The sequence below is a fragment of the Caenorhabditis elegans genome, chromosome III (genome assembly GCF_000002985.6).
Source record: "Caenorhabditis elegans chromosome III".
In the NCBI taxonomy this organism is placed as follows: domain Eukaryota; kingdom Metazoa; phylum Nematoda; class Chromadorea; order Rhabditida; family Rhabditidae; genus Caenorhabditis; species Caenorhabditis elegans.
In genome coordinates, this window is record NC_003281.10 from 2,817,459 (window position 1) to 2,838,793 (window position 21,335).

At 30.9% G+C, this 21,335-nt stretch overlaps 5 protein-coding genes across 6 annotated transcripts; all 5 read left to right on the plus strand.

The window, feature by feature from the left end:
• Positions 1-1,819: 1,819 nt before the first annotated feature.
• On the plus strand, positions 1,820-9,130 carry pipp-4P (Phosphatidylinositol-4,5-bisphosphate 4-phosphatase). Of its 2 annotated transcripts, none has more exons than NM_001424978.1 (5): positions 1,820-1,989; positions 4,250-4,474; positions 6,010-6,251; positions 7,087-7,205; positions 8,238-9,130. In NM_001424978.1, exons 1-5 carry the CDS (start codon positions 1,824-1,826, stop codon positions 8,257-8,259), a joined length of 774 nt encoding a protein of 257 aa, NP_001411904.1. In that variant the 5' UTR covers positions 1,820-1,823; the 3' UTR covers positions 8,260-9,130. The 2 variants fall into 2 exon arrangements, with proteins under 2 accessions (NP_001411904.1, NP_497624.3); NM_065223.7 differs by having other exon boundaries at positions 1,822-1,989; positions 7,087-7,212; positions 8,238-9,126.
• Positions 9,131-9,611: 481 nt separating this feature from the next.
• Y71H2AM.1 (N(6)-L-threonylcarbamoyladenine synthase) lies at positions 9,612-15,578 on the plus strand. The gene is made up of 6 exons (NM_001384044.3): positions 9,612-9,870; positions 11,397-11,618; positions 12,485-12,634; positions 13,201-13,599; positions 14,912-15,023; positions 15,335-15,578. The coding sequence occupies exons 1-6, from the start codon at positions 9,826-9,828 to the stop codon at positions 15,418-15,420; spliced, it is 1,014 nt and encodes a 337-aa protein (NP_001370840.1). The 5' UTR covers positions 9,612-9,825; the 3' UTR covers positions 15,421-15,578.
• Y71H2AM.29 (G_PROTEIN_RECEP_F1_2 domain-containing protein) lies at positions 15,325-16,364 on the plus strand. The gene is made up of 2 exons (NM_001384045.2): positions 15,325-15,711; positions 16,074-16,364. The coding sequence occupies exons 1-2, from the start codon at positions 15,691-15,693 to the stop codon at positions 16,323-16,325; spliced, it is 273 nt and encodes a 90-aa protein (NP_001370989.1). The 5' UTR covers positions 15,325-15,690; the 3' UTR covers positions 16,326-16,364.
• An 840-nt stretch (positions 16,365-17,204) lies between these two features.
• On the plus strand, positions 17,205-18,803 carry txdc-17 (Thioredoxin domain-containing protein 17; the record flags this gene model as incomplete). The annotated part of the gene is made up of 3 exons (NM_065225.6): positions 17,205-17,355; positions 17,584-17,674; positions 18,504-18,803. The coding sequence occupies 3 exons, from the start codon at positions 17,205-17,207 to the stop codon at positions 18,658-18,660; spliced, it is 399 nt and encodes a 132-aa protein (NP_497626.1). The 3' UTR covers positions 18,661-18,803.
• A 377-nt stretch (positions 18,804-19,180) lies between these two features.
• On the plus strand, positions 19,181-21,040 carry josd-1 (ubiquitinyl hydrolase 1; the record flags this gene model as incomplete). Its single annotated transcript, NM_181956.7, has 4 exons — positions 19,181-19,338; positions 20,146-20,215; positions 20,282-20,424; positions 20,681-21,040. The coding sequence occupies 4 exons, from the start codon at positions 19,181-19,183 to the stop codon at positions 20,829-20,831; spliced, it is 522 nt and encodes a 173-aa protein (NP_871685.1). The 3' UTR covers positions 20,832-21,040.
• Positions 21,041-21,335: the final 295 nt, after the last annotated feature.

Genomic DNA, 21,335 nt, shown 5'->3' on the forward strand with positions numbered 1-21,335 from the left:
TCAGAAGTTTAGGTTTTGTATTCCCGTAATCCATCATTTTACATTGCCCACTTTCACCGCTGCTTGCCGACTGAATACATAATTTTTTTACTTGGAAATTGTTTTAGCATCTGCAAAAAATATTTATTTATCAGTTTTATTAAGAAAAAACGAAAAAAAATAAGTGAAAAACGAAAGAAGACAAACGGAAAACAAAGCAAGATAAATGGCCGCTGAAACTTGTCGGCCCCTCGGCCATGGCCTAGAAACCACTTTCCCTCGTCCCTCGTGAGGAAAAAGTTGCAGTGGATTTTAGCATTTCTGGTGTGATTTTCCAAACGAAATGCCGGTTTAAACCGGAAAATTTTGTATTTTTCCTCTAAATTGTGATAATACCCACTCACAAGCTCCCTTATATTTCAATAATAATAGAATAATGACCGTGCGAAACGGCCATGTGTCGATTTACGCAGCTCGTGTACTCCTCGAGGAAAAAAACCCGTTAAAAAAATCACGAATATTTTCAATTTTGGCTAAATTCCCTTTAAAATGAGCGAACTCCGCCCACTTTATCTGATTGGTTGGAAAGTGGGCGGAGCGATTCGCTGATTGGTCGCAGTTCGAATTTAGCCAAAATTGAAAAATCGCGATCTTTAAAGTGATTTTTCCGGCTTTTTTGTTGTTATGTGAACTTTCGCTGTTAATGTGAAATTCAGAAAATCTACGAAAAAAGGAAAAAAAATCACGGAAGAATGAAAAATCCAACTTTTAAAAACGAGAATTTTCAGTTTTGGCTGAATTCCCTCCAAAATGAGAACTCCGGGAGGACCAATCAGCATCTTCAAACTCCGCCCACGCAATCTGATTGGTTCAAAAGTGGGCGGGGCGATTCGCTGATTGGTTGCAGTTCGTATTTAGCCAAAATTCAAAAATCACGTTTTTAAATGTGGAGTAGCGCCAGTGGGGAAATTGCTTTAAAACACGCCCATGGGGTCACAATGACCAAATATCATAGTAAAAAAATTCAAAAAAATTTTCTAAATCTTATATGATTTTTTGAAAATTGAAAAAATCTCGAATTGCATCAAATTCCTATTTGAATTACCGCCAATAGTTCGATGTTCGATGGAGCGCGCTTGCATTATTTTAACTTTTATTTATTAGTTTTTCTTATTTTTGATTGATTTTTCATGTTTTTTTGAGTAATTTTACTGGAAATTTAATGAAAAATTCAAGATAAATGTACTTTTTTATTAAAAAGCGGGCGCTAAGGCCTTAATCTTTTAAATATATTATTTCAGGCTCAACGTCGTTGAAAAACGTGCTATCTCTGTTTTCAATTATTTTTAGTGAACAATCTACATTTATCTTGAATTTTTCATTAAATTTCCAGTAAAATTACTCAAAAAAACATGAAAAATCAATCAAAAATAAGAAAAATTAATAAATAAAAGTTAAAATGATGCAAGCGCGCTCCATCGAACATCGAACTATTGGCGGTAATTCAAATAGGAATTTGACGCAATTCGAGATTTTTTTCAATTTTCAAAAAATCATATAAAATTTAGACATTTTTAAAAAAATTTTTTACTATGATATTTGGGCATTGTGGTACCATAGGCATGTTTTAAAGCAATTTCCCCACTGGCGCTACTCCACATTTAAAAGTAGGATTTTCCATTTTCGGGATTTATGGCTAAGTGTTTCAAAGCAAAATCTAGCACAAAGTTTATGAATTTAGGATGAAATTCTCTATTTTTCACTGAATTTTTTCCGATTTTTCGCTCATTTTTCACGTATAAAACCCGCCAAACCCCCTAAAATCTTCAAATTTTTCTGTAGGAATGGACGTACCACCAGAGGATCATCTACGAAATCAAGAGAATCAACCATTACTCGATGAGGGTATTGGAATGTATTCAGAGGATTTGGATCGAAATGATGAACCTGAATATATTACTGAATATGGAGATGGAACAGAATCTGCTCAAAGAGCACAAAGACCAAATGGTATTAATCATAGGAGGAAATTTAAACAAATTTCAAGTTTTTTCCCCGAAAAATCCTTAAATTTCGAGCGAAAACTACCTAAAAATGAGCTCCGTGACTTATGTGTTCTACTCGTATTGATTGCAGTAAAAACGGATATTTATTCACATTTTCAGCGTTTTAAATTGGCTAAAAATGTGAATAAATACCGTATTTCTGCCAACAATTTGACAATAGAGCACATTTGTCACTCGGAGATGCGGAAGCTATGCACAAATTTTGCAATTTTTACTCGAAAACTTGTGATTTTCACAGATGTTCAGTAAAAAATTCGAACTCTCCGTCACTTTTTACACCTGTAACCCATTTTCCAGCCAAATCAGACAAATGTTCGTAAGATTCGGTGCCGAGTACGCAGCCCTCGGTGTTTGCGTACTTTTGGAGCTACCGTAACCCTTGAATTTTAGATTCCAAGCTAGAGACTCAGAAAAACCTTACAAATTCGAAATTTCAGCAATTTTCGCCAATTTTTAGTTTTTTTTTCGGCTGAAATTTCAAAAAAACTATAAAATGCGGAATATTTTAGCGTTTTTAGTCGAAAAATTATAAAATTACAGGATTTTGTTTCAGTTTACAAATTTTTTCGCGTTTTTTAACAGAAATAATCTGAAATATACAGGCTTTATTACTGATTACAGAAAAATAACAAAGTTACGTTTTTTTTTCTGGAGAAAAAAATTTAAAATTTCAAAGTTTTTCGAAAAATCTGAACATTGGAATTGTTTTAAAAAACGAAAATTCAACCTATTTCTACTATTTTCAACAAAAAAACCCGTGATTTTACATATTTTCAACTGAAATTCCGTAATTTGAGATTTTCTTTTCCGAAAAAGAGTTTTTAAAAAAATCCTGTAATTTTAAAATATTCGGCATTTTTTGAAATTTCAGCAGTAAAAACTAAAACTAAAACTTGGAAAAATTTGATGAAATTTCGAATTAACTTTATTTTTCTATTTGTAAAGCTAAAATATTCCAATTTTTTCAAACAGAAAAAATTATTTTAATTCAATTTTATAATTTAATAGAACTGTTAAAAAAAAAAGTAAAACTAAGGAATTTGTGATTTTTAGGTTCGTGAAAAGAAGTTGAAATTTTTTACAAATTTCTTTCTATTGTCCGGGAAAACTTCTGAAAATTTTACGATTTTTCACTCAAAAATTCTCTGAATTTCAGGGCTTTTCGACAAAAAAGTCCTAACACTGCAACTTTTTCCTCACGAGGGACGAGGAAAAGTGGTTTCTAGGCCATGGCCGAGGGGCCGACAAGTTTCAGCGGCCATTTATCTTGCTTTGTTTTCCGCCTGTTTTCTTTTGTTTTTCACTTATTTTTTTCGTTTTTTCTTAATAAAACTGATAAATAAATATTTTTTGCAGATGCTAAAACAATTTCCAAGTAAAAAAATTATGTATTCAGTCGGCAAGCAGCGGTGAAAGTGGGCAATGTAAAATGATGGATTACGGGAATACAATACCTAATTCGCACAAAAAGTTGAATTTTGAAAACCTCAAAACTTTTTCAGCGGTCTCGTTATGAAAATCAGGTAATTTCAGCATCTAAGCAGCATATGTATCATGTTTCAAAAAAGTTTAGGTTTTGTATTCCCGTAATCCATCATTTTACATTGCCCACTTTCACCGCTGCTTGCCGACTGAATACATAATTTTTTTACTTGGAAATTGTTTTAGCATCTGCAAAAAATATTTATTTATCAGTTTTATTAAGAAAAAACGGGAAAAAGCTGTGAAAAACAAAAGAAAACAGGCGGAAAACAAAGCAAGATAAATGGCCGCTGAAACTTCTCGGCCCCTCGGCCATGGCCTAGAAACCACTTTTCCTCGTCCCTCGTGAGGAAAAAGTTGCAGTGTTCACCTAAAAATTCTCTGAATTTCAGGGCCTTCCGACAAAAAAGTCCTAATTTAAAATTCCAAAAATTCCCCCAAATAAATCTGGTCAAATAAAGAAAAATTAATTTCGTTCTGAATTTTTACAGTAAAAATCAAGTTTTTAATGACTTTTGGCTCAAATTCGAGCAAAAAATCGGGAAAAATCCAGATTTTCCAACGAATTTTTTTAGCATTTTCCGACAAAAATTCGAAATTAATAAAAAAATATTTTTTTAAAAAGATTTTGTAAATTTCGAATTTTTCCTAAAAAAATCGGAAAAATTACAAAAATTCCCCCAAATAAATGTGCTCAAATAAAGAAAAATTAATTTTTGCAGGAGCAACAGTTCTCTGCCGTGTGTGTGATGTTGCAGTATCTTTGGAAGGACGTAATCAACAACACGTTGTTAAATGCCATAGTTGTGATGAAGCAACTCCAATTCGTCCAGCTCCACCCGGAAAGAAATATGTGAGATGTCCGTGTAATTGCCTATTGATCTGCAAGGCTTCATCTACGAGAATTGCCTGCCCACGCAATAATTGCCGTCGGGTTATCACTTTGGGTACGGTTATAGTACCCGGGAATTTTTTTTTTAAGGAAAAAAAATGAAATTTTCACGATTTTTGATTAGAAAAACTGGAAATTTCCGGTTTTTTCGTCGAAAAGCCCTGAAATTCAGGATTTTTAGGCGAAAAATTGTTTTTTCCCTTTTTTTGGAAAAAATCAAAATGAAAACCGGAGTTTTAGTTAAAAATAGTAGAACCACGGTTTTTTTGTTGAAAAATAGTAAAAACTTTTGAATTTTTGGTTGAATTTTGAATTTTCATTTTTCAAACGTTTTTTACTATTTTTCAGTGAAAAGAAACTATAGTTTCACTATTTTCAACTGGAATTCCGGAATTTTAGTTTTTTTTTTCGAACACAAAGGATAACTTCTCTGTTTTGAACAACAAAAAAAACTGACATTTTACGATTTCTCCTGTGAAAATTGTAAATTGACATCTTTTTGGCAAAAAAGTCTCTAAACTTCAGATTTTTTTCAAAAAAAGAAAATTTACATTATTTTTAAACAAAAATTTGAAAAAAATAAGTTTTTTTTTTCAAAAAAATATCAAATTTTTTAAAACATATTTATTACGGAAACACATAATTCTGAGAATGCGTATTGTACAACATATTTGACGCGCAAAATATCTCGTAGCGAAAACTACAATAATTCTTTAAACGTTTGTGTCGATTTACGGGCTCGATTTTGTTAAAAGAGTTCAGTTATTTAATAATTGAGCCCGTAAATCGACACAACCGCGCTACAGTAGTCATTTAAAGGATTACTGTAGTTTTCGCTACGAGATATTTTGCGCGTCAAATGTGTTGCGCGATACGCATTTTCAGAATTTTGTTTTCCCGTAATAAATATGTGGAAAAATGTTGAAAATCTTTTTTTTTTTTTTTTGGAAAAACTGTTTTTTTATATTTTTTGATAGAATTTTCAATTAAAAAAAAAGATCAAAATTTCAAGATTTTTTTGTTGAAAAATTGATAATTTTGCGATTTAATGAAAAAAAAAAATATGTTTGCTTTTTTTTAAATTTAAATTTTAAAAAAATCTCAATTTATGATTGTTTTGCTTGATAAATCGATTATTTTTGCGATTTTATTGAAAAAATTTTTTTTTTTTTCAAAATTCCACAAAAATTTTAATTTTTTAAAAATTTTTGCAGCCGGTCAACGGGACCCGGGAACAGCAATTCGTGCACCAATTTTTCGTGTTTTCGTAATAAATATGTGGAAAAATTTTGAAAATTAAAAATTTTTTGGAATATTAAATAAAATCTTTGTTTTTTATATTGATCAAGCTGGAAAATTGTTTTTTTTTTTAATAGAATTTTCAATTTTTTCAAAAAAAAAATCAAAATTTCACTTAAAAATTTGAATTTTTCACCTAAAAATTCAATTTTTCACTCAAAAATTAAATTTTTAAAGAATCTAAATTTTAGATTTTTTGATAGAAAAATCGAATATTTTTGCGATTTTAATGAAAAAAGGTTTTTTTTTCAAAATTCCACAAAAATTTTAATTTTTTTTCAATTTTTGCAGCCGGTCAACGGGACCCGGGAACAGCAATTCGTGCACCAACAGGAAGTTGCCGTGTCAAATGTAATCATTGCAATGAGATATTCCTATTCAATACACTGACAAATGCGCTGGCAAATTGTCCACATTGCAAGAAATATTCGACTGTCGGAAGTTTTGCTCGTCGTCGTGCTCTTTTATTCTTTATTCTTGCTGCAACTGTTGCTGTGTTGGCTGTTATTTTGACAATGTTGACGAATGCATCGGTAGGGCCAGTTTTCAGTGCGAAATTTGAATTTCTCGTGAAATTTTGAGCTTGGAGCGCGGAATTTCTGAGAATTTCGAGAAAGATTGAGCTGAAAAATATAATTTTTCAAAAAAAAAATGTTGTGCTCAAAATTGTGGAATTTTCGATTTTTTTTTGTAACATTTCGAGCTGAAACATTTTTTTTCAAATTGTATTTTTTTGCGAAAAAAAATCGGTAAAAACTCTGAAAAATTTCAATTTCAATAGATTTTTGCAGTAAAAAGCAAGTTTTTTAATAATTTTGTTGGAAAATGTGACTTTTTTTCGAGAATAATCTGAAAACTTTAGAATTTTTTTTTTCTATTTTCAGACAAAATTTATAACAATCCATTAGATTTTTACAGTAAAAAACATATTTTTGATTTTCTAAATGTTTTTTTTTTTCAGAAAAATTGGCTGAAAAATTGAAAAAAAAGGAGAAATTTGAATGAAAATTTGCAGAAAAAGCTTTAATTTTTAATTTTCCAGACAAAAATCTGAAAATTTCAGATTTTTATGATAAAAATCTTTAAATTTTCAAAATGCATTTTGGCTCAAATTTGACCAAAAAAAAAATGGAAAAGAGCATTTTTTCACAAAAATTTGAAAAATTTTCTATAAAATTTTAATTTTCCAGAAAACGTTGAGCTGAAAAATTGGAAAAAAGTTGTAATTTTTAATATTTTCTATCGGAAATCGTTCTGAGAAAGCTTACAAAAGCCCCAATTTTATTAGATTTTTGGCTCAAATTAAGAAAAAAAAGTGGAAAAATTGGAAAATTTTCGGATTTTCAGGCAAATTTCGAGTATTTTCAGACATTCAACAAGATCTACATGGTGCCGATTCTGATTGGGCTCTACGGATGTGCTCTTTATACAGCTTACAAATCATTCAATTATTATACGTGCAGGAAATCGGAAATTATTGGGCCAGTGTAAGGAGTTGAGTGGGTTCGAGTTGAAAATTCAGTGGAAATTATGAAAATTCAATGGAGAAATCATTGTTTTTAGCGGAATTTTGGAGATTTTTCACCCAAAAATTGCCGAAAAACGGAAAATTTCAAAAAAAAAGTTCATATTTTTCACTGAAAAATTTTTAAAAAAATTGTAAATTTTATGTTTTCCGAGCTGAAAAACTGTAATTTCTGAAAATTTCCTTTTTTTTTATTTTGAAAATCGGAAAATTCGAAATGTTTCGATTTTTAGGGATTTTCAAGGTTTTTCAAGCTAAAAAATCTGAAATTTAAAAAAAAAATAAATATCCAAGGTTTTCAAGGATGAAAAATATAATTTTTAAAGTAATTTTCAGCTGGAAAACGTCAAATTTTTGTATTTTTAAAAAAATAAAAACCGAATTTTTCCACCGAAAACAATTTCTCGAAAGTAAGAAAATCTGAAAATTTGTTAATTTTTTAGTCAAAAAAGCTGAAATGTTCTCGTATTTTGTGAGAAAAAAAAACGTATTTTTTCCGGAAATTCAGTTTTTCATTCGAAAAATTGAAAATATTTTGAATTCTCAATTTTTTGATCAAAAAATATAAAAATTTTACAATTTTTCAATATGAAAATTGTTAATTTACATTTTTTCCAATTTCGAAAATCTGAAAAATCTGAAAATTCCAGCTTTTCTTTTTGAAAAATTCGAAATTTTCCGATTTTTAAGTGGAAAATTTGGAAAATTCACGGATTTTCGAATAAAAAATCGGAACATTGCTCAATTTTCGTGAAATTTTAAGGTTTTTCAAGCTAAAAAAATTGAAATTTTGAATAATAAATATCCGAGGCTTCCAAGATGAAAAATATAATTTTTTAAATAATTTTCAGCTGGAAAACGTCAAATTTTTTGTATTTTTTGCAATGAAAAATCTTAATATTTCAGGTTATTTCTTATTTTTAATGTTATAACTCAAAAAAAAAACTTTTTCTAAAAATTTCAATTTTTCTTCTAATTTTCTTTTTTTTTTTAGCGAGGGATTCGACAACTTCTAAACATTCACCCGGCTGAAATCCAAATTTTTGAGCTTTTTCTGTACACTTAATTGTATTATTTCATCCAAATCCACACACACACATCTTTTTTTATTGAAAAATTGCCCAAAAATCGTCTTAAAATTACGTAGAAATTTCAAAAATTAGACATTTTCTCCCCACTCAATCACCTCTTTTTTAATCTCTCTGTGATCCGTATTTATCGTTTTTTTTTCTGGAAATTTTGACTGAAAATTTGGGAAAAATCTAAGAATTTTGAAGTTTTTAGTAAAAAATCATAGTTTTTCTATTGAAAAACCTGGAAATCTGCAAATTTGAAAATTATCTCACTAAAATTATTAATTTCTTGGAAATTTTCAAGTGGAAAACCTGAAAATTTCGGTTTTTCCGTTAGAGAAAAATTCTGAAAATCTGAAATTTCCACAAAAATTTGAGCTTTTTCCCAGTGAAAATCCACCAAAAAAATTTTCCAAAATTTCAATTTTTGTACAAAAAAGTCGGAAAATTTCCAATTTTTCAGTCAAAATTTCCTCAAACGTTACACCTAGAAACTGGTATATTTTCCCTTTTTTCTATCAATTTCCTCATTTTCTACCCGATTTTCCACCAAATTGCATGATTTTTAGAAAATTGTTTTTCGTCCCATTTTAACCAAAAAATTCCCATTTTTTTCATTTTAACAGGTGCTTTTTTGTCCGTTTCCCCGCCGATTTTCATGTAAAATGCCCCTTTTTTCTAGAAAATTCTGTTGAAAATTAACCCAAAATCACCGAAAATAGCCCCCAAAAATTGAGCAATTTTGCAGTGTGCACACCAATTGAAAAAAAATGTTATATATATATATTATTTATAAATGATCCCCTGAAAATTCGCCCGATTTTTAATTTTTTTTGTTGGCTTTTTGAGAAGTTTTTTGCTTTGATTTATATATTTTTAACGCTGAAAATTTGAGATTTTTGAAATTATTAAAAATTTCCAGAAAAATTCAAAATTCCAGATTTTTTTTTGAAAATTCGCTGAAAAATTGACCAAATTTCGAATTTTTCAGATTTTTTTGCTATTTCTTGTAATAAAAAAAAAATCAAATATTCGAAAGTTTTTTGAAAAAAATACAAAAAATTCTGATTCAAAAAACTTTTTTTTCTTAAAATATTTGAAAAAAAAACGACATTTCGAAAAAATCTGGTTTTTGACCATTTTTCGCTGAAAATTTTGAATTTGAATAGAGCAAATTTTTTTTTAATTCAGAAAATAATTGAAATTTTTAAGAAAAATACACGAAAATCACGCATTTTCCCTGATTTTTTCTCGAAATTTTCAAATTTCCAGCCAAATTTCCCGCTAATTTTCAGGGTATATGCAAAAGATTCGAGCTCTCGAGCTCTATCGTCAGCTGCTCCGCTACTCTCAACACTTGAAGCATACGAATCGCGAGTTTTTCGTCGAAAAAGTTCGCGCGGAATTTCAAAAAAATCGATATTCCAGTGAAAACGCATCAGAATTGCTGATAAAGTGGGCGCAGACGATTGTTCAAAAAAAGAAAATTATTTAAAATCTGCCAAAAAGATGGTCTGCGTAATCGGAATCGAAGGATCGGCCAATAAAATTGGGGTAACAATTTGTGGAATTTAAAGTTTTCGAGCAGATATTCTTGATATTAACTCGAATACCTTGAAAATTGCGAAAATTCGAACAATTTTCAGCTAAAAATCCGCTGGAAATTGAAATTTTAGAATTTTCTATAGAATACCAGCCACACATATCCCTGAATTCATTAGGTTTTTCTATAAAAAAAAAGTAAGCAGAATTTATTTTCCTACACGTGTTTAAGTTATTTCTCGAATATGCTGAAAGATTAAATTTTGAAAACCATCACACCACAACCTTAGACAAAGTACAGTACCCTACAGTAACCCTACAGTACTACTACAGTACCATTACAGTACCTTGACATTATCCATCACCAACTCCCAACCCCAACCCATTATCTCTTCAAAAGCTGAAAAATCAAATTTTCCTAAACTACAGTAACCCTACAGTAATCCTACAGTACCCCTTTCTTTTTTCAGCCAATTTAAACTAATTGTCGTAAAGTTCGGTGCCAAGTACGCAAGACTCTCGGTGTTTGCGTACTTTCGGGGCTACCGTAACCTTGAATTTTAAATTCCAAGCTAGAGACTCAGAGAAAAAATGTTACAATGGTAAAAGTCTACAGGAAATTCGATTTTCGTAATAAAAAATGTTGAAAATTCCTAAAAATTAAAAAAAAAACCGTAAAGTTTGATTTTCGCCTCCAGAATTTTTTAAATTTAGTGACTAATGTGCCACTACTCGTATTCATTGCAGTAAAAATGGGTATTTATTCACATTTTCAGCCTTAAATTGGCTGAAAATGTGAATAAATACCGTATTTCTGCAAACAATTTGACAATAGAGCACATTTGTCACTCGGAGATGCGGAAGCTATGCCCAAATTTTCAATTTTTCCGAAGAACATGTGATTTTCACAGATTTTCAATACGAAATTCGAGTTCCCCGTCACTTTTCACATCTGTAACCAAGTTTCCGTCCAATTCAGACGAATATGCGTATTATTCAGTGTTTGCGTACTTTTGGAGCTACCGTAACCCTTGAATTTTAAATTTCAAGCTAGAGATTCAAAAAAAAGGTGTTACAGTGGTAAAAATCTACAGGAAATTCGATTTTCATTAGGAAAAATTCTGAAAATTCCTAGATATTTCGGTTTCCGGCTCCAAAATTTAAATTTAGTGACTAATGTGCCACTACTCGTATTGATTGCAGTAAAATTGGGTATTTATTCACATTTTCAACCTCAAATTGGGCTGAAAATGTGAATAAATACCGTATTTCTGCAAACAATTTGACAATAGAGCACATTTGTCACTCGGAGATGCGGAAGCTATGCCCAAATTTTGCAATTTTTCCCGGAAAACTTGTGTAAATTTTTTATTTTTTTAGTGGGTTTTATGAACAAAAGTTCAAAAATTTTCATTTTTAGCCGATCTTTCACCTGAAAGACGGTGAAAATTGGAAAAATCCTCTGGGAAATGGTGTTATGGCGTATTGCTGAAGCTACAGTAACCCAACAAAAAAAAATCAAATTTTTCGAATTTCAGGTGGGAATAATCCGTGACGGAGTAGTGCTCTCAAATCCGCGAGCAACATTTCATGCTCCACCGGGTGAAGGATTTCGTCCAACAGAAACCGCCCAACATCACCGTCAACAAATTGTTCGATTAGTTGGAGAAGCTATTAAACTGGCAAATATTCAGAATCCAGAGCTTGAAATTGATGGAATTGCATATACAAAGGGTCCTGGAATGGGGGCTCCACTTCAGGTTCGAGCTGGAGCTTTTTCTGAGAAAATATGGAAAATTTGAAATTTGGGCAAAAAAATAGCTTTAAAAAAAATTTCCGAATAGCTTAAAATTTGAGATTTTTGGAATTTTTCTCATTTTTTTTGCTGGAAAATTCAAAAAAAAATTAACACTTTCTATCGATTTTTAGTGTTTTTTAATTAATTTTTTGAAATTTCATTTTGAATCAATCAAAATTGCAGAGTTTTCGGCATTTTTTTCAAAAAAAAATTCAGAAAATTTCCAATTTTAGAAAAAAATCTATTTTTTCTCAAATAATTCATTTTTACAGTAGCGTATTCAGGAAATTGTGAAAACAAAAAACATTTTGTTATAAAAAAACTTTTAAAAAATTAGAATTAAAAAAAAAAATTTTCGAAATTTTTTTTTATTAAAAAAAAATTTGTTTTTGAAAAAATTTGAGAAAAAATCCAAATTTTTAAATTTTTTTTCAAACAGAATTTAAACAAATACGCCTTCCAAAAAAATTTTTTGGACTTTTTTTGGAAAAATTAAAAAAATTTGAAGGCTTTTCGAAATTTAGACGATTTTTCATTAAAAATTGGATTTTTTTGAAAAATTAAAGGAAAAATTCAAATTTTCGTATTTTACCATTCCGTAGAATACAAAATTTTCACGAAAATCTTTTTTGAAAAAAAAATTATTCAAAAAAAAAAATTTTTTTTTTAAAATAATTTTTGGAAAAATGTTTAAATTTTCGATTTTAAGCGAGTTTTAAGCATTTTTCATTAATTTTGTGAAAAAAAATTACAGACTATCACATTTTTATCCTGAAAAAAAAAGTCAAATTTTATAAAAATTACCCCAAAAATTATTATTTTTTCCAGGTTGGAGCAATTGTCGCACGAACTCTATCCCTCACATGGAAAAAGCCAATTATTCCAGTTAATCACTGTGTTGGACACATTGAAATGGGCAGACTTATCACGGGAGCTGATAATCCTGTTGTTTTGTATGTTAGCGGTGGAAATACTCAGGTAATTTATAATAATGCGACCATTTTTTTCGAATTTTAAGTGAGATTTTCGGAATCAGCACACTCGATAACCCCTATTTAGACGATTATTTTGTGAATTTTGGCCAATTTTCAAGATTTTTCGCAAAATTTCTTGCGCCCACAAGACCGGGGTTCGAGTCCCGACTGTGGCGGAAATATTTTTATTTTTTTTAAATAATTTTGTTTTTCGAATAGTTAACGTTTAGTATTAATTTTTAAAGCTAATAGTGTATTTTCCAGGATTTTTCAAAACTGTTTCAAAACTTTTGGAATTTTTTTATTGCAAAATTTTTTGATTGTTTCCTAATTTTCAGAAACAATGTTCATATTTTTTACTCAAAATTGATTTTTTTTAGAGTCAGCATCGTTGATAACCCCTATCTAGACGGTTGTTTTATGAATTTTGGCCAATTTTCAAGATTTTTCGCAAAATTTCTTACGCCCACGAGACCGTGGTTCGAGCCCCGGTTGTGGCGGAAATATTTTTTCAGCGAAAAAAATTTTTTTTCGATTTTTTTCATATTTTTCTATTCGATTTTTTTGCAGGTAATCTCATATACGAAGAAAAGATACCGAATCTTTGGTGAAACAATCGATATTGCCGTCGGAAACTGTTTGGATCGATTTGCCCGTGTTCTCAAGCTCCCGAATGCACCATCTCCGGGATATAACATTGAGCAGCTTGCGAAAAACGGAAAAAAGCTTATGGAACTACCGTATTCTGTGAAAGGAATGGATGTTTCACTCTCAGGAATTCTGTCACTTATCGAGAAAAAAGCGCCAAAACTCATCGAATCTGGGGATTTTACACCGGAAGACTTGTGTTTCTCACTTCAAGAGACCGTTTTTGCAATGCTTATTGAGATTACCGAAAGAGCAATGGCTCATACGTCGAGCAAGGAGTTGCTCATTGTTGGCGGGGTTGGATGTAATCTGAGATTGCAGGTAGAGATAATGATAACTTGAATTTATTTCAATTTCTGAATTCTACGCATCGAGAGCTTTAAAATTGCACAAAGTTGGGTTCTGCCAAGAAAATCGCAAGGTTACTGTAGTTTTCGTGGCTAGACCCAAAGTGGGCGGAGATTTCCCCCATCGAGGATGTTTTTTTGAATTTTCAAATTCAGCGCTCTGGCCGAGATCTTTAAAATGAAACCAATATCGGCTAGATTACGATGGTTTTGGATAAAATTGGGTCCTGCCACGAAAAGGAAAAGGGAGGGATACTGTAGTTTTCGTGGCGAGACCATAAATGAGCGGAGCTCCTATTCGATTCTGGCGTTTTTATAGAATTGTTGATTTGAATACAAAAAATCACGATTTTACTCAACAAAAAAAAAACGGTGAAATATCCGAAAAATGGGAAACCAAGAAGTGGGCGGAGCCTATCTTAGGAATTTTAATTTCTGGAGATGTGAATTCGCCAAAACAGCAAAATAATATTTCGTGGAATTCGAATCTCCGGAGTGGAAATCGCCCGAATATAGGCTCCGCCCGAATCTTGGTTTTTTTTTTTTTTTAAATAAGCCCCGCCCCTACCTTGACTTACAGAAAGCAAGCTCCGCCCACATCTCGACTTTTCGAAAATAGGCACCGCCCACCTCTCGCATTTTCGAGAATAGGCTCCGCCTACATCTTGAATTTTCGAAAAAAGGCTCCGCCCACATCTTGACTTCGAAAATAGGCTCCGCCCACATATTGACTTTTCGAAGATAGGCTCCGCCCCTATCTTGACTTACTGAAAACAAGCTCCGCCCACATCTCGACTTTTTAATGGCTCCGCCCAAACTTTGGTTTTTTTTGTTAAAATAGGCTCCGCCCCAACCTTGACTTACTGAAAACAAGCTCCGCCCACATCTCGACTTTTTAATGGCTCCGCCCACCTCTCGACTTTTCGAAAATAGGCTCCGCCCAAACTTTGGTTTTTTTGTTAAAATAGGCTCCGCCCCTACCTTGACTTACTGAAAGCAAGCTCCGCCCACATATCGACTTTTCGAAAATAGGCTCCGCCCACGTCTTGACTATTTGAGTGTTGAATTTTTCTCGTACAAGAAATTGAAAAGAGGCAATAAATAATTCCCTTTGATTTTTTGCGAAAAATACTTTGAAATTAAGTTTTTTTAGTCGGAAAATCGATATTTCGTTGCGAGACCCAATTGTTGGGTGTCAAATTGAAGGTCTCGGCGCCGCGCTGAGTTCAAAAATTTGAATATTTTTACTGGAAAAATCATCGAATTTCTGACCGATTTTCTTCCAGGAAATGGCATCAGCAATGTGTGCGGAAAGAGGTGCTCACTTATTTGCAACTGATGAACGATTCTGTATTGATAACGGTGCAATGATTGCAAGAGCCGGCGAGCTCATGTTGGGTATGCAGTGTGTGTTTTATTGAAGAAATTGCGAATTTTCACCTGAAAAATCGATTTTTTCGCTGAAAAAACAAGGGATTTTGTCTGAAAATTGCATTAAAAGTCAATTTTCTCACTTATTTTCACCTGGAAAATCGATTTTTCACTGAAAAAACCAGGATTTTCATTCGAAAATTGCATTAATAATCAATTTTTTCACTTATTTTTATCTGAAAATCGCATTTTGACTAAAAAATTAACCGAAAAATGCAAAAATTCGCGATTTTTGACATAATTTTATCCCAAAAATTGTAATTTTAAGTCAATTTCAGCCTCCGGAATGCGTTTCGACCTTCGTAAAACCACAACCACCCAGCGATATAGAACGGATCAGGTTCACGTTGAATGGAGAGATTAATCGGTGCCTACCTACCTGCCTGCCTACAGGCGTAGGCAGGCATTTCTTCTGCTTCACGTTGTTTTTTTTTTCGTTAATTTTATTGATTTTTCTCCACTTTTCTTGTTGTTGTTGTTGTGCCGCGTGGCTGTTCTCATTTCTTTAAAATTTTACGTTTTTTTTTTCTCGAAATTTTGAAAATAGTTATCCCCCGTCCAATTTTCAATCATTTCTTTATTATTTTCTCCTGTTCTTCACACGTTTTTTGCACAAAAAGGAACGGGAAACAAAATGGTCGACGGATGTGCTGAGGTATGGCTTTTTTTTTACCGAAACCAACCTACCAGGCCCTAACTATCTGCCTGCAGGTACGCCGAACCAATAGGCGTTGGTCGCCTTGCAGGTGGGCAAATGTGATGTGATTGTTTTTTTTTAAATGTGATTTTATACCAACTTTCTAGTAGGCACGCTTGTAGGCGCCAGGTAGGCAACGATTTTTTCGTTTTTTTTTCCAAGTAAAAGTTAAGAAATACTAATTGATTTAATGGTAGGCACGCGAGTAGGCAGCCATTTTTCGCCAATTTTCCGTTTTTTTTTCGTATTTTCAAAAGCAAAAGGTTTAGGCATAAGGCAGGCGTAGGTAAAAACCCCCCGAAACCTCTTTTTTTTTGCAGAAATTCGAGCAAATGAGTTCATGGATTGTGCTGATTTCAATTGTTCCAATAACATTCAGCTTTATAACTGTCATTCTTTTGTGCTCATCTCTTCTAAAAGTGAAGAAAATGCGTGGAATTTGTGATGGAATCCATTCGAATGCTCATTGGTTGTCTAGAACTGCTGTTCGTGTTGGAATTGGAGCAACTGCCCGTGTTACAATCAATGAATATGCATCGACGAAGCCTGAGCTCAAGAGATTGCTTAAATAGATTACCTTGTTTTGAATGGAATAAATTATTGGGGATTTTTGAATTTTTTTATTAATTTTTTTTGTTGCTTTTTATCGGTTTTTGAAATTCCGAAGATTTTATTTACTTTATTATTTTTTTCTCTAAAATTTTCTAGAAAAAAAATTGAAATTTGATTTTTTAATTTTTTTTCGAAAATATGAATTTTGCCGCAAATTAATTCTAAATTTCGCAAAATTTTTCAGTGTTTCTAGAAATTTCTTATCGAAAAATTGAGAAAAAAAAACTATAAACTATTGAAAATATTTATTACGGGAACTCAAAATTTTGAGAATGCGTATTTCACAACATATTTGACGCGCAAAATATAACTATATCTCGTAGCGAAAACTACAGTAATCCTTTAAATGACTACTGTAGCTCGGTTGTGTCAATTTACGGGAACTCGATAAATAAATGATTCAACTCATTTAACAGAATCGAGATCCCGTAAATCGACACAACCGCGCGCTACAGTAGTCATTTAAAGGATTACTGTAGTTTTCGCTACGAGATATTTTGCGCGTCAAATATGTTGTGAAATACGCATTCTCAAAATTTTGAGTTCCCGTAATAAATATTTTCAATATTTTATAGTTTTTTTTTCTCAATTTTTCGATAAGAAATTCCTAAAAACACTGAAAATTTTGGGAAAATTAAAATTTTTCTTTCCAATTTTCAGAAAAAAATTTTAAAATTTGAATTTTGGAATATGGCTCAAAAATTTTGTGCAAAAGTGCAGAAAAAAAAATAAAATCCTATCATTTTTCGGGTTTTTTAAAGGATTTTCATGTCTCTTCCGAATATTTTTTTGTTGAAAATTTGTGGTAAATTTGAAAATTTCATGAATTTTTTCTCCAGATGACCGGACTGAAACACTACACTGCTCAGGGATACGAAGCATTTCAGGAGACACTGAAATCGATTGGAAAAGGAAAACGAGTCGTCGCTCTGTTCACTGGATCCAAAATTCTGACAACCGGAGAGTCTTGGTGCCCGGATTGTGTTGTTGGTACGAGATTTTGATGGCCTACCTACCTGCCTACCTACCCGCCTAGCTCATCCCCTGCGTACCTATCTGCTAACAGCCTCTGCCGCTTCTGTGCTTACCTACTCACCTATCTACAGTCTACATGCCTACCTACGGTGTGCCTGCCTTTGCCTACCGCATACCTATGCCTACCTACTGCTCACCTCACGCCTGCCTATAAATTAAAAAAATAATATATTTGAATTTCAGCTGAGCCAGTTGTCGAAGAAGTGATCAAGGACGCCGCCGTCGCCGGACTCGATGTCCATTTTGTCACTGTTTTCGTCGGAAATCGTGAAGTGTTCGTGGATTTTTGTAAAAAAAAATCGATAAAATTACGAAAAATCAATATTTTTTGGAAAAAATCAATAAAATTACGAAAAATCAATAAAATTATTAAAAAATCAAAAAATTATAAAAAATCAATAAAATTATAAAAATCAAATTTTTTTTGGAAAAAGTCGATAACATTACGAAAAATCAATTTTTTGAAAAAAAAAATCAATAAAAATATAAAAAATCAATAAAATTATAAAAAATCAATAAAATTATAAAAAATCAATGAAATTATAAAAAATCAATGAAATTATAAAAAATCAATTATTTTTAAATCAATAAAATTACGACAAATCATTTTTTTTTTTGGAAAAATTCATTTTTTTATAATTTTATTGATTTTTTCCAAAAAAAATCAATTTTTTTTAGAAAAAATCAATAAAATTATAAAAAATAAATTTTTTTAAAGAAAAAATCAATAAAATTATAAAAAATCAATTGTTTTTTAAAGAAACATCAATAAAATTATTTAAAAAAACCAATTTTTTAAAGAAAAAATCAATAAAATCATAAAAAAAATCAATTTTTTCTGGAAAAAATCAATAAAATTATAAAAAATCAATGAAATTATAAAAAATCAATTTTTTTTAAAAGAAAAAATCAATAAAATTATGAAAAATCTATAAAATTACGAAAAATCTATAAAATTATAAAAAATCAATTTTTTTGAAAAAAAAATCAATGAAATTACGAAATACTGTGTCAAAATTTTGAAAAATTCTCAAAGAAAAAATTTTCGGAAAAAATTATTTTGAAAAAAATTGCAAAAAATCTCTAAATTTCCAAATTTTCAGATGGCGTGACCCAGCTGTCGGATTCCGTACTGATCCAACACTCAAATTGACATGTATTCCGACACTTTTGGAAGTTGGAAACAAGGCAAAACGTCTTTTGGAGAGACAAATTGCCAATAAGCATCTCGTCAAGGACTTTTTCACTGAGGAAGACTAAATTATCGATTTTTTGGCTATTTATTGTGCTGAAAATTCCGCCATTTTGTTGTGATATTTAGACGATTTTTTGAATTGGGGTTATGGTTTTTGTTATTTAAAAAAAAAATTTTGTTCAGTTTATATAAAGGATTTGGTGATGGATTTTTTGATTTTTTGATTTTTTTTCAAAAAGAGGATGTGCCCTATTTTATGCTTAATTTTTTTTAATTGATTTTTGATTTTTTTTTGAATTAAAAAAAAGGAAAAATCGATATTTTGAATAAATTTTCTGAAAAATCAATACTAAATTCGAATTTCGATTTTCAAATAAAATTCGATTTTGTTTCGCACAAAAGTTAATAATTTAGTCATAGAAAATCGATAATTTTCATGAAATTTTTGAATAAAAATCAATATTTTATCGATTTTTTTCCAGAAGAAAATCGATAAACTGCAAAAAAAATATTTACGATTTCGACGACATTTTAAAAATAGAAAAAATTTCAGCATCCAATACCCCAATTAGATTTATATTCCAGATGACGTCATCACCAGAAATTTATCACGAAAAGCAACGTCTTCAATACTGCCTTATCCATACGGTTAACAATATTCTACAAAAATCCGAATTTGATCCGACAAAAATGGACGAAATTTGCTATGCGTTTAATGAGAGTAAATGGTTTAATCCACATAGGTACGCCGAAAAATTGATAATTTCCGGAAAAATCGATAATTTCCGGAAAAATCGATTATTTCTGGAAAAATCGATAATTTCCGGAAAAATCGATAATTTCCGGAAAAATCGATAATTTCCGGAAAAATCGATAGTTTCCTGAAAAATCGATAATTTCCGGAAAAATCGATAATTTCTGGAAAAATCGATAATTTCTGGAAAAATCGATAATTTCAGAAAAAATTGATAATTTCCGGAAAAATCGATAATTTCCGGAAAAATCGATAATTTCTGGAAAAATCGATAATTTCAGAAAAATTGATAATTTCCGGAAAAATCGATAATTTCTGGAAAAATCGATAATTTCAGAAAAAACTGATAATTTCCGGAAAAATCGATAATTTCCGGAAAACTCGATAATTTCCGGAAAAATCGATAATTTCTGGAAAAATCGATAATTTCAGAAAAATTGATAATTTCCTGAAAAATCGATAATTTCCGGAAAAATCGATAATTTCTGGAAAAATCAATAATTTCTGGAAAAATTGATAATTTCCGGAAAAATCGATAATTTCCGGAAAAATCGATAATTTCTGGAAAAATCGATAATTTCTGGAAAAATCAATAATTTCTGGAAAAATTGATAATTTCCGGAAAAATCGATAATTTCCGGAAAAATCGATAATTTCTGGAAAAATCGATAATTTCTGGAAAAACCGATAATTTCTTGAAAAAAATCGATAATTTCCGGAAAAATCGATAATTTCTTGAAAAAATGGAAAAATTATTTATTTTTTCAAAAATCAAATTTCAACAATTTTTTTTCAGATCCTGGATAGGAACCGGAAATTACGATGCGAATATCCTGATGGCGGCGCTTCAAAAACACGATTTAAAGGTGAACAACAACGATGCTCCGATCTTCCGCATCTTCGAAAAATCAATAATTATCGATTTTTTCCAGGTAATGTGGTTCGACAAGCGTGTTTCAGTCGAAAAAATCAATATGGAAAATGTGAAAGCAGTGGTTTTTAATATTCCATCACGGACCCTCCTCACATTGTACAGGGGACGACATTGGTTTGCAGTTATTCAGAAAAATGGAATGTGAGTTGCCGAAAAATCGATAAATTCGGAAGTTAGAATTATCGATTTTTTTTCTTCAAGAATCACCGATTCTTCCAAAAAATTGATGATTTCTATGAGAAATTACTGAATTTTCTTTTTAAAAATTATCGATTTTTTAAAGAAATTATCGGATTTCTCGATAATTATCGATATTTTGAAAAAAAATTTCGATCTTTTCGATTAATTATCGATTATTCATTGATTTTACTTCAAAAATTATTGATTTTCTTTCCAGATTCTACAACGTCGACTCAAAAATCAAACAGCCGCAGGTGATCGAAGATATTCGGAAGTTTGTGAAAATCCACGTGGATTCGCCTGATTCGGAAGTGATGCTGGTCGTGGAAAACAGTGTCGACGAGGCGACGGTTGTCGATAAAAATTAAAAAAATCAATTTTTTTCTTAAAATTTCATTTTAATCTTAAAAAATCGTGTAAAAATTGCAATTTCATCTATTTTTCTTTCTTTTTTCCATACATTTCAGGGTGATTTTTTTTGTTGATAGATTTTTTGTGTGCATAATTTTGTAAATAAATTACTTTTGTGGTTTCTATAAAGATTTTGTTTGAAAAACCAATAAACTGGGACAAGAAAAAAATGGTGGTGGCCTAGAAAAAATGTTGGTGGCCTAGATTTACTGTTTTGCTGCCAAGAACCTAGGAAGACATCTGGTGTCAGGCTGTCTCATCACTGTTTGATCCACAATAAAATGCGACATTTTTTGTACGTGAGCACGTTCTTAACCATGCAAAATCATTTGAGAACTCTACTCCCGCATTTTTTGTAGATGGGAGTAGATCAAAACGTAGATGAAACCGTAATGGGACATTATGACACCACATGAGAAGACGAAATTTTTTATCCGCGCCAAGTACATAAATGGTAAAGT

Excerpts from the sequence above, each read along its gene's own strand:
- pipp-4P (NM_001424978.1), top strand. The coding sequence starts at position 1,824 with ATGGACGTACCACCAGAGGATCATCTACGAAATCAAGAGAATCAACCA. Across the intron at positions 4,475-6,009 it reads CCGTCGGGTTATCACTTTGG|CCGGTCAACGGGACCCGGGA; the intron begins GTACGGTTATAG and ends CAATTTTTGCAG. Across the intron at positions 6,252-7,086 it reads CAATGTTGACGAATGCATCG|ACATTCAACAAGATCTACAT; the intron begins GTAGGGCCAGTT and ends GAGTATTTTCAG.
- Y71H2AM.1 (NM_001384044.3), top strand. The coding sequence starts at position 9,826 with ATGGTCTGCGTAATCGGAATCGAAGGATCGGCCAATAAAATTGGG. Across the intron at positions 13,600-14,911 it reads GATGTAATCTGAGATTGCAG|GAAATGGCATCAGCAATGTG; the intron begins GTAGAGATAATG and ends ATTTTCTTCCAG. Across the intron at positions 15,024-15,334 it reads AGCCGGCGAGCTCATGTTGG|CCTCCGGAATGCGTTTCGAC; the intron begins GTATGCAGTGTG and ends AGTCAATTTCAG.
- Y71H2AM.29 (NM_001384045.2), top strand. The coding sequence starts at position 15,691 with ATGGTCGACGGATGTGCTGAG. Across the intron at positions 15,712-16,073 it reads TGGTCGACGGATGTGCTGAG|AAATTCGAGCAAATGAGTTC; the intron begins GTATGGCTTTTT and ends TTTTTTTTGCAG.